This window comes from Rhopalosiphum maidis, chromosome 4 (assembly GCF_003676215.2).
Source record: "Rhopalosiphum maidis isolate BTI-1 chromosome 4, ASM367621v3, whole genome shotgun sequence".
Taxonomy (NCBI): Eukaryota; Metazoa; Arthropoda; class Insecta; order Hemiptera; family Aphididae; genus Rhopalosiphum; species Rhopalosiphum maidis.
In genome coordinates, this window is record NC_040880.1 from 41,311,734 (window position 1) to 41,324,737 (window position 13,004).

At 25.9% G+C, this 13,004-nt stretch overlaps 1 protein-coding gene across 1 annotated transcript; it reads right to left on the reverse strand.

The window, feature by feature from the left end:
- Window positions 1–2,223: 2,223 nt before the first annotated feature.
- On the reverse strand, window positions 2,224–12,425 carry LOC113556842 (nuclear pore membrane glycoprotein 210). Its single transcript, XM_026962018.1, has 18 exons — window positions 12,099–12,425; window positions 11,595–11,869; window positions 10,978–11,177; window positions 10,766–10,897; window positions 10,387–10,700; window positions 10,055–10,321; window positions 6,511–8,791; window positions 6,224–6,445; window positions 5,972–6,166; window positions 5,714–5,899; window positions 5,495–5,647; window positions 4,287–4,502; window positions 3,928–4,207; window positions 3,272–3,501; window positions 3,054–3,212; window positions 2,795–2,987; window positions 2,674–2,724; window positions 2,224–2,588 (listed from the first exon to the last, which is right to left on the reverse strand). Exons 1-18 carry the CDS (start codon window positions 12,254–12,256, stop codon window positions 2,473–2,475), a joined length of 5,628 nt encoding a protein of 1,875 aa, XP_026817819.1. The 5' UTR covers window positions 12,257–12,425; the 3' UTR covers window positions 2,224–2,472.
- Between the last annotated feature and the right edge of the window lie 579 nt (window positions 12,426–13,004).

A 13,004-nucleotide genomic window follows, 5' to 3' on the forward strand; every position in this document is an offset into this window, starting at 1 on the left:
AATCTACCTGACTAGTCCCTACCTTTATTAAACTGTTTAGACAAAAATAGTAAAAAACGATTAACGATATATGTATATAAAAGTAAAAAATAATAGAAGAATATTCTAATAATATTATATTATAATTGTCTCCAAGTCAAATAACTATTTTCAACGAATGTTTACATCTCGTGCGATGGATAGTTATGTATCAATTACCTATATTTTTATATTTGCTATTTCACAACATGGTGAAATAAGCAAAACTATATGTCTATATTAAATTATCACATCAATAGGTATTCTGTATACAGTGTAGAAGGTCGACAAGAATAAACATGACGCGCTGACAAATAATTTGTTTAATTACGTTAAATAAAATATTTATCTACCTATCTGTCTATATATATATATATATATATATATATAGTATATACATATTAATTATTATATAGAATTATTTAAGAGGACGTAGAACCCGCGTGTGTTGTCTCCGTCTTACACACGTGCGACATATCAAATTTTTTTGATATGTCAAAAAAATCTTTTACTTACTTTTTTGTTTAAAAAGTATATAAAATATGTACATACATGCATAATATATATATATATATATACTCAAATATACATATAATCAAAATAATATAAGTAATATAATTTAATGTAAATAATAAAAATATACAATAATGTAGCTACAAAGCGTCATAAAATACGTAAGTTATTTTTACTCGTATTAAATCAAAATAGTAATATTATATTAATCAAAATAATGAAGGTATCAAGTTTTATAAAAAAAAAAAATAATAATATATTATGTAATTATAATATTTATATTTTATTTCCTTGATAACGAATTCTCATAATATTTAAGTATTCAATTAGTGTTATGTCTCCTTTGTCATAAGCATTCCAATATGTTTGAATGCGAATGGTAAAATTGTGCATTGAAATGTTTATGGAAAGCTTCGGGTCCGTTGGTTGTCCTAGTATTATTTATGGGATTATCTGCCCAAATATTTGGTGGAAATTTAGACTCTATTAATATAATAAATAGGAAGTTCCGAATGTGGTTATTATTGCTCATGTTATGTATGTGACCGCTCCGCTTTTTTTTTTTACTTAGCTTCGCGCCACAACCGTCGCGCTGGATTAAAGGTATATACTTACCTATATGATTTTGATATATATGTATATTTGTATATATATATTATGCATATATGTACATATTTTATATACTTTTTAAACAAAGGTTATTATAAAAGTAATTAAATACTTGAATTTACTGTAGATTTAAAGATTTGAATACACAATACATTAATGGCAAAGTACACACTAAAATACGTGACTATGTGGAAGCGTGTACACGTAATATGTTAAGTTAACAAAATTAGTTAAGTAACTAGAGAGCTATAATTTTTAGTATACACTTTTTGCCTATAAATACAATTTGTTTAGTCTTCGTAATTTTGTATGGATTTTTAAACTTAATTTTCAATTATAATTTATAACATGTATTTTTACAATTTTAATTTTCAAAATTTGACGCATGCAGAACTATTAATAGTGAGGTACTAATGGGTACTAATTAATACCATTAATACCTATCTATTTTTAATAATAAGGATTACAATATCATAGATTTGAAAGTAAAATAATGATTTCGGGTAGCAAATAATGCAGCATGCAAGATTATTTCCGTTTTCATTTAAGTTACATAAACTCTAATTGGTTTTAAAGTTTAAAAAAGCTACTTATTTACACTTATATACATTGTAGAATGCAACAAGGCTATTCAGTTATCATACAATTGTTGAACAAATAATTGAATAAGTTGCTTTTAAAGTTTGATGGCCTACCTGGGTTAAAAAATAATTTGTTTTAACTGATAAATTCATAAAGCTCACAACTAAAATTTAAAATCATTCCATTGATTATGATTTATAAGTTAAAATCCTATTTTACAAATAATAGGATATAATACTATAACAACTAAAACTTAATAAAAATCATAAATCACTATCTTTACATTGGTATTTGATACTTTGCATAACAACTGCAATCAAACCATTCAAACCAATAACTTATTTTTCAAATTTAAATTAAATAATACATTATTATCAAGTAAGATGAAAAAAACATATGTTTTTTCATGAATGCATTTTTTATTAAATGTTATAGGCTATGTAATTTAGCTGAATTCTTATACATTTAATAACTTTATTTATATTAAAATATATTGTTAGTTAAAAAGTCACCCAACAAGTAAAATACAGTGTCAAACAATTTACAAATAAATTTAATATTAATTTTACTTTGTTTTTTAAAAATATTACATTATAATTACAGAAATATAAATTCTACAAGTCTACAGAAGACGATAAACATATTATTTACAGTGAAATTTATATTATACATAAAAAAAAAACAGCCTGTAATGTCTGTTTGATATCAGACTTAATGCTGTTAATGTGTCATAATTATTTTGAACAAAATTTATTGCAATCTTGTATAAGATCTATTCAGACTCAATGCAGGAGATTTGTTATGATCACTTGAATAACTTCTGTTATAGAATCCCACATGTGTAGGAGATGGTGAATTTTGTGGACCTAAACATAATTTAAAATTATAGAATTACCTTGAATTAAATAAATTATTATTTAATGTTGTACTACAATCAATGCTTAAGCTCACTTTTAATAAGAGGAATATATTTGCTGTTCAATGAAAATCCATAAAAATAAACTGAAAAATAAATTTTAATGTTTTGATACACATATTAAATGTTGAAAAACTGTATAAAAATAAAACTTACCAACTAAAGACGTAATTATTACTGTAACCAAACCAATGATATATGGATTTGAAAATATACTATTTGAAAAACCAGAGAACAGTCCTGGTAGTGGTGACTGTTGAGGTTTTTTAGTATCATGTTGATTGGCATTAGGCAATTTCGATTTTGAAAAATCATATTCATTTAATGAACGAGATGTCACAACAGGTATCTGCAATTAAAAAAAAACATATATTATTATTATATATTAATTAATATTAATAAATCAAGAACAAACCTTAATATTTTGGTGAGTTAAGTTTGATGACACGATAATATAAGTATCAAAATGTTGGCTATTCCAAAAACTATCACTCACATCAAATGAATAAACTTTTTCATTTTGGCTTTCTTTTAACAGCATTGGAAGCACAAATGAATCATTGCTAGATGTAACCTAACATATTACAAAAAACATTAGGTATTACAGTTATAGAAATTTAAGAAAATGTTTACCTTGATTTGTGATAGAACTTGAGGTAAACCAACTATAATAAGTTTATCTTTGCCACTGAACTGGCCAAAAAACAACTCTTTTTTGTTGATAAAGACAGATGGTAAGAATGTAATATCTTTAAGCTCAGTAAATATACTCCCAGTAGAAACCTGAATGGTAATTTTAGCTTCAAAAAGACTCAAATCCTGGTCAATAATTGGAAGGGGTGTCAATTTACAACTGTAAAATCCTAAAAATATATATAATATATATTAATAATATAGTACATGACTCTAAAGGCCAAGTAAACAGAAAACAATCACAAAAGTTTAGTAGTAATTATTGGCAGTATTTTGTTGAGGAGTAAATAAAAATAAAATGTTAATTGGGGTAGTAACAATAAGATAATAAAATATTTAATGAATCGATTAATGGAAAAATTAAACAAATACAATATGGACCAATCGGTTATTGATTCATATTATATTCTGGGATATTGTACAGAAAAATAGTTATACTTTTGTGGATTAACATAACATTATACAAGAATATTAGATAGCTATATTCCAATGATAATTAAAATGGAATAATATTTAAAATTATAATCATTATTACCCCTTGTGTAACAATCAATAAATATTGATAACAATAGAAAAATTAAAAAATTAATAAATACCTGTTTTTTTGTTAAAATGAGGACTGACATCAAATACACGACTTATTGAAGGAGTTTTTAATTGACTAGATAAAATAGATTCAAAATGAACATCGCAAACAAATGGAAAACGCTTAACAGTATTTTCCCGATTCGAACAATCATCATCACGCCATTCCCACATATTTCCTTTTTTATTTTTTACTAATGACACTGACTCTAGTTCGTTTAGTAAAATTAATGGAATATCAATAATAGCGCTGTTGCTTAATGTCTTTTTCTCAAAAGGCAAAATCATAATCTAAAAGTGTATATTTAATTAACAACTAAAAGTTTAAAAATATTAATTAATAATTATAAAAAGTAAAAGAACTACTTACAGTTTTTATTGGTAAAATATTAATACTTGTAGATGTTGTGAATTTATTATTAGAATAGGTCACAAAAACTTCTGAAGGTGCCATAGCTACACTAAATCCTGATGAATTATCAACAGATAATGTTTTCAAATTATCTGATACCCACTCACTAGCATCTTCTTCACTGAATTGTACAGGCATTAAAAAACATATAACATCTCCAACAGTAACAGTAGCCTACAAACAACAATTAAGTAAATAATAAAAATAATAAGTAATAATAAGTTTAATAATAGTAGTGTAATTATTGCTTATTATGTTTCTGATAAATTACTTAATAAAATAATGATATTTTATTTTTAAAGTAAATATTAATGTAAACATAAATTATTTTTTTAAGTTTGTACTATAAAACTAATTCCTCAAGTCACTCAAGCCACTGCACTAAAGATAACATCCATTATACTCATTGTACATATTTTTGTATGTATAGTTTGTATAAATTCTAGCTTAAAAATAAAAAATATAATTAAATTGTTGTTCATTATATTATTTAGAAATATTGATATAGTTCAACGAGAAGACTCGATTATATGTTAAGTGACATAGTACATGAGTATATGACATATTAAATAAAATTAGAAAATTTTGATTTTTAATATTGACAAGTTTAATAATTAATTATTTATGGTTCAGCAATACTAGTGAAATAATTAACTTAAAAATTAAATTAAAAAATATTTACATGTTTTTAAATAGAACATAATTCAAAATGGATTTTTACATTGTTTAAGTATTACCTACAAGAAAAAATATTTATATAATCTAACAATTTTTTTTTGCATCTTAAAATGTATTTAATACTGCTAGTTATTTATAACTATTATAACTTATAAGTAAACTCAAATGTCTTAAATATTCAATACAAAATATAATATATTATGCTTGCATTTATAGATACAAAATAAAATACAAAAAATATAATTCTTTCTTTTATAAAATTTGAATTTTTATGTAATTTGCTCTTTTCAAAAATAAAATAACAAAATTGTCAAGGCGTAAGTTTAGTTAAAAGAAAATTATTGAATTTCCTACTTTATTTTTATTTATTACTTTTAATAGTTATTATAATTTTAAGTAATTAGTAAAAAAAAATGTATATCTTTAATCAGCAATAAATAGTACTAAATAGTTACTAATATTAAATAATTTAATTATTAGATACTTACTTTATTTGGATATATGAGATGTTCAACATGGAATTTAATATAATCTTCTTTAAAGTGATATACTCCATCATCCCAAACTTTTAATATTACTTCACCAGATTCAAACAAAGAAACTTCCATAATATGTTTTTGATCACCCGGTGTCATTGAAATCTTTTTAAAATTAAAATATTAGGTATTTATCCAAACATTCAAATAATAAATAGAATACTTCCATACCTTATTTTGATGACTCGTAAGGAATTTTAAATCAGAATTAACAGCCTTAAACTGAGCTCCTTTTTCATCATGATAAGACGTTATTAATTTCAAATTCATTCCACTTGGTAAAACAGACATTTGTGAAGAATCTTTTGAATTTATATTGGTTTCAATATTTATCATGATATAGTTCACATGTTTTACCTATAATGGTAATTATATAATAATTTTAATATATTAATCTTATATATTTAAATGAAAATATTAAGTATTTACTTCAATGGGCACATTTAAAGATTGTATTATATCAAAATCTTCTGTTGAAGTAATAAATACATGAGCACGACCAACTTCATTTGTTGTTTTAACGTTTCCAGAGTTTTCATCAACAGATATTGCTAATGCATTTAATGCATTATGTCTTCTATCCAATTTAGAATTGCCAACAATCTGGAATGATTGTTTGGCTACCTAGTAAAATAAATAAATAATTAATATACGGCTAGATTAATAATACAATTCACTTACTTTGTTTTTATTTGTCATTAATGTGAATTCAGTATTTGGAGTAACTAATAAACTATTCAATAACAAGTCATGTGAAATCAAACGTAACTCTTCATATACAGTTATATCTATGAAATTCGTAAAAACAACCTTTGTTAATGGGTCTGATACTGAAACACTAATTCTTGTGTTTCCCGTTTTGACAGCACGAACACGAATCGATATTCTATCTTGTTCGCGTACCTAATAAATATAACAATGTAATTTAATTCCATAGAATTATAAAAAATGTGAAAATAAATACTTACTAGTATTCCTGTATTTTCTAAAATGTCATAAATTTGAACAATTCCAGCTGATGATGTGGTCCAATGGAATACTAAAGATGGATGAATAGTTCCAATTATAATAGGATTTAAAGAATCGGGTATACCACGAACCCAAGCTGGCATCACTTCTCCCACTTTCAATTTTAATAATGGCACTTCAATTTTAACATTATTTAATTTAATTACTCTAATTGTTATTGTATCTTTAGAATATATAACATTCATTCCACTTATCACATCAACACCTACAGCCATACCAGTTATTTTAACAGATCCTACTTTTAAACCTTTAACTATTCCTCCGTTGGAAACTTTGGTAATTTGTTCATCTTCAGAAATAAATTCAAATACACTTTCTAAATGTGGTCCACCAGAAACTGTTAGCTGATAACTTGATCCAACTGCCAATGTTAAATTTTTAGGAGATAACCTAAGTTTAGAATAAACTTGAATAGAGGTAGTTTGCGTATGAATTTGTTCCATAGGAGATATATCAGCAATAAAATATAGATTTGTTTTGCCTAATGATGATCCCATAATTGAAAATTCTGTCTCATATGTATTTTCAGGTATACTCAGTTCTGGTTTAATTGTCAACATGGAATTTACTTCAATTGCTGGTCGAATATTTACAACACCTGGCTGAATGGGAAGAGAATGGCCTTCAGAATCATAGAGTTTTACAATAGCTTTTATGTTTCTTCCAATTTCCACTAAAGTATTTGTTAATAGTAACATACTATGGATATTTCGTACTTTAAATGTAACTTCAGCTGGCTTAGATTTGACACAAAGATCTTGAATATTCATTACCAAATCTCCTGAAGTTAATGGACTTATGTCTATTTGTCTTCCTCCATTATGTGTTACTTTGGCTACTGTTTGTGTACTTAACTGTATTTTAAAGTATCCACTTCCTTGATGACCATAAATTGATTTTTTAATCCCAGGATTATTAATAACCAACATTTCTTCATGTGTTAAGCGAGGATTATCGAATAAAAGGAAAGATATAGAATGTTTAATAGTTGGAATTATTTCAAATACTTCATCAGTAGATGTTAGAAAAGAACCAAACCGTGAGCTATTTGGAACAAAAAACGGTTTCTTATATCCAGTTAACTGAAAAACAGCTTCAGTAGAGCCTTCTTTACTTAATGGTTCTAAAATACTATAATGATAGTTAGGAAATTGGAAACCATACTCTGTAATTTCATTCAAATTAAACGAATCAATAACTCTGACAAGATCAGAATCTGTAATAACCCAGCTTGCATTTATCATTGTAGCGTTATCAAAAATATTCCCATCTTCGTCAATTATATTAATCCGAACAAATAATTTTTCATGTATATAAGCTAATATATTATTAGAAGACTTAGACATTGGACAATCATCGTCTGTATCTGCTACAAATACTTTTACAAACTTTGGAGATGCACATACAACATCTACTGAAGTCTGTGATAGTATTTCTGATTCAAATCTATTAATAACAGGATTACTCTTGATAGTTAGATTTGCTCGAGTTGACCCAAAACTTAAACATGTAATAGTGTATGCATAAGTTTTATGTCCATCAACATCTCGTATCACAGGAAGTTCATTATATGTCACCAAATTTTCATCAACTTTGAATTCTACATTATAACCAGCACTATGGCCCAACCAAGGTTGAGGACCTCCATAGAATAACAAGGTAGTTGAACAACCAGGTGCTAGCACTGTATGTTTAGATTCTGGGCGTAATGGAACTAATTTCTTATATGTACTCACAATAACTGAGGCTTTTAAAATTGTATTACTTGTATGAAAGGTGAAAGTTACTTTAGAAGAAGCCACTGAATCTGAACGTAAGGAAAATGCCGTACAAGATTTATTTAAACTATGGTCAAAATTTTGTAATATAAATTGAGAGTTTTCAATCTCAACTTTAAATTGATCATGATTGCATTTTGTAACACTTAATTCTTCTTCAACTCCAGGTACTTTTGCAAATAGATGCATATATAAAATAATATTTTTGCCTACTTCTTGTTCTACAGGATGAGCAATTATTTTTAAATCATCTGGTTCGAGAACAAAAATATTAGCACTATCTCGATTTAATGAATCTCTTGTCATTGTAGCTGATATATTTGTTTTTCCTAATCCTTGAACTGTTACAAGTCCATTAGATGAAACTGTACTTACAGTAAGATCGTCACTATTCCAAGTATATTTCTTATCTCCACCAGTAGCTTCTACTGAAAATTGTAATCTAAAATTAAAAATTAAAACATTTAGTTATATTAATTATAAATTATAAGAAAATCGACCATATTTTAACATTTTAAAAAGTGTCTTATAGTATGAGATTTGTACTGTTGAGGTATAGTATTATTTTATACTGTTTTTACAGAAAATTATATAAAGACTTCATATATGTAAGTGGATATGGATTATTATAAAAGTATTATATGGTAAATAATCTTTATATAATACACATGCAACCACAATATTTTGTCTTTAAAAAGAAAGAAAGTTATCATTTAAAGAGATAGTGGCACCAAACCTATAACCCAAAAGGAGCGACTACTTATAAATAACAACATTGCCCGACAAATAACATATGCAGCGTACTATTTGTTTCAAATAAGTTGTTAAAGTACGTATAGTCAGCATAAATATTGAAAGGTATGACATAAAAAGTGATGGGTAATAAGAAATAGTTTAAGTAATTAGTATAAGTTTAGTTCAATGCTACTGTAATGAGATATTGATTCATTACACATTATTATGGGTAGTCCGTTTACAACGATTCCATTCAATATTGGTTACACATATAGAATAATTAACTACAGTGAAAGTGTACCCACAAGGGATATTTGAAAATATTTGGACTAGTTTATTTATAAATAATTATTAATAATTAATCTGTAAACATGTATTTTTTTTATTTTATTAAAAAAATTGTTATATATACATGCTATTATTTAATCACTGATTTAAAGGAAGCTTGCAAACTATACTCGTAATATTACTAGACACTAGTTGATGCATACTATAAAACACCCACTTTAAGTAGGAAAGTTATAAGAATTAATTTAAGCTCAGGTTTCAGAAATATTCAAATATAAAATAAAATATGTGTGACACAATTTGATATTTATGATAACAATATAGTAAATTTAGTATACAATAGAAACTAAAAATTATTAAATAAAACATTTATCAGTATTTGATTTATACAATTTTATGAAACTTACTATGTTGTTCTTGGTACTAGTAAACATAGAAAATCGTGAACAATTCTACATTATCACAATTATAAATAATTTTACTTTAATACCTTTAATATAATATATCAGGATAAACAATAAGTTCTGCATTATTTTTGATTTTATTATTAATTTTTGAAATTCAATTGTTTTTACACACTTAAATTAATAATTATTAATTAATGAATTTTTTTTTTTTCTAAATGATTTATCTATTAAGTAAATTATTTATATGATAAATATAAAACAATTAATGACATTACTTGTTGTTTAGGTTTGCATGCCACGGAAAAACAATTAAATCTGGTTTAACTTTCACTCTTGAATAAATTGATACAGAAGTTCTAGCAGAAGATCTAGAATCTTGATATGGTTTAAGTAATGATGCTTCTATTTGTGGCGATCCTAATTTAATAGGTTGGACAATAACGTATGATCCATTATTTGACGTCTCTAATACGTCAAAATACTCTTCGGGTAAATTCATTATTACTTTCACATTGGGTCCAATATTAATGGATTGATTATGACTAGAGAAAAAAAAATATTTAATTCAAATAGATCATAAATAGTAAATTCTCCTTAAATACTATACTTGTTAAATAGATGAACTTCCAATTCGTAAATACCATTAATGATTAAATTACGTCGATTATAAGGTTTAACCACAATTGACAAATAATCTGCATTTGAGATACTAACAAAACTGCTGATTGATTTAGGAATAGTATCGTTTTTGAATTCAGCCTGGTTATCAATTAAATTTAACCTAACTTGACCATTTTTAAGACCACGAAAGAGACCACTGTCATTTTCAGTTTTCAGTAAACCTGAAGTTGAAGATTTATCGGTTTCAATAGAATATTGACTGGAAGGTAGTTGGATCTTTACTAACTTTTCATTTTGTATCTAACCAAAATAATGTAAATAAATTTCACCAGATAATATTATAAATACACTTTAAAGTTAATTACTTGATATATATCAATTTGGATAAGATCCCCAGGTAAAATAACAACATGGGATGGTTCAAGTCTTAAATTTGCAATGACTGATAGTTCAAGTTGTGTGGTAGGCTCATCAAACATAGACAATTTCACAGAAACCTAAAATATTAATTAATTAAAAATTGAAATAATTTAAGTATTACTAAACATAATTTAAAATTAAAAGACAATTTACTTACTAATACTGATCCAGTTTTAACTCCTTCGACAAGAACCATATGACCTTGTCTATTTTTTTGATCTAGATCATAAAGAGCTGGTGGCGTTCTATATGAAGAATCTTTAAATGATATGAATTTTAAAACTGTGTTTATAGGACTTCTAAGCACTTTTAAAGACCAATTAAACTCTACACCATCCAATGTTGTAAATTTATTTCCTTCAATAAAGTAAAAACAAAACTCATAAATAAATTAAACATTGACCATATTTTTACAGTAATCATATCTTAATTTTAAATAATTAAAATTGGTAGCTAATGAATTATTTATTCAATATAAATTTAAAATTATAAATTCAAATAACATGTTTAAAAATATTGTCTTATCATAAATAGATTTTAGTGGTTGTACCAAAAATGTGATTTTATAATACATTTAATATTTTGATATCAATAAGCGTTTATTTAGACTATCAGCTAAAATGAAATATTATAAAATAATAAATAATAACACCTAAAATTAATTTTTCTCTACTAACACTATTACTAGCTTTTGCAGACTATAAATAACAGTATAATAATATCTTAAATATTAAGTCTTGCAACTTATACTGGTCTTAAATAACTTATAAGTACCTTGATCATCAAATGCAGATACTTCAAAAAGTTCTGGTGCATCTCCAACAATTAGCTCTCTAGTCTTTGAAGAAATCTGTAAAGACTTAATAGTATCAACAATGGCATCACAACGTATTTTTTCACCAGAAATAGCGTCCTCTCCAAATATAATAGCTGTTCTGCGCACTTTCTCATTCGTTAATGAAGACACAGCAACTTTACCCGAACATCCAAGCATTGGATTCACATCTACGGGAGTGAGTTTGATAATGTTTTCACCTCTGAATATTGACCTAAAAAAATACTGTTATTAGTAGAGGTTCAAGAGTTATGGACGTAACTCTAAATAAAAAATTGTTTTTGTTCATTTGGACTACAATCAAAAGAAGTTGTGGTAGGTCAATAACAGCGAACGTGGAACAACATTAACATTCATCAACATTTTACCACTGAGATAGGGGTGCTTAATGTAAATAGTGTGCAACAGCAACATAAAAATCATAATCGATTCAAAACACTTACCATTTGTAACAGCCATCGTCTGTCACTTCTAAATTAAATTTCACGGAGAACGTGTCAAATACTGGTAACAACACGCGGGGAACGTTGAGTTTAGATCCAAAAGTATTATTAATACATAAAATGCCAAGTATTATTGGCAATAATTTAGTTGAAAACATTATCCCGATTTATGTTGTTGTGAATCCAACACGAATTTCACGAAATAATCTCGTCGCTGTAAATGTTTTAATTTTACATTGTAAATATTAAATAACGTAAGTACCTATAAGTAGACGCGAATTCGTAAAATGTAACAGTGAAGTACCAAGTAGCCGTTAAAGAATGACCGTCAACCGATCTTCGTAAAAAACTAACCTCAAAGGTTGTTATCACTTATCACGATGATGCAAATTGGCGTGAATAATATTTACATCAAATACTATAGTAGATATTATAGTACTCGTTTACACATAGAGCCTTGTTAATAAATTATTAATATGTCTATGTAGTGACCGCGATTTAAACTTTGACAGTTGTTGTATTTAGACATATAGTATATCCCGTACCGGCGGTACCACGAATTAAGATAATATACGATATACCTTATAGTTTATCTTAATTCGTGTCCGGCACGTCATACTCTAACATAGGTATGTGAAAAAAATTTGGCTGTCCAAAAAATCCTTTAAATTTAATACAAGGTTAATTATAAGTTGTACTTATCGCAGTAAAAAAAAATAAAAATCATTAGTCACAATTTTTGTTTATAAGCATTTAAAGTTGAAATGTTTACAAAATATATCAAAACCGCAAAAATTTGCAAGGAATTTTGAAGTTGAATATTCATAAAATTTTTGTGATTTATCCCTAAGTAAAAAATCCAATACAAGGTTATCGATGAGTTTTCCTTCAAATAACTGTAAAAAA

Bases quoted from the DNA above. Each gene is read 5' to 3' on its own strand.
- LOC113556842 (XM_026962018.1), bottom strand. From the start codon at position 12,256: ATGTTTTCAACTAAATTATTGCCAATAATACTTGGCATTTTATGTATT. The intron at 11,870-12,098 runs GTAAGTGTTTTG...GTATTTTTTTAG, and splicing joins GACGATGGCTGTTACAAATG to GTCAATATTCAGAGGTGAAA. The intron at 10,322-10,386 runs GTATAGTATTTA...TTTTTTCTCTAG, and splicing joins GAAGTTCATCTATTTAACAA to TCATAATCAATCCATTAATA.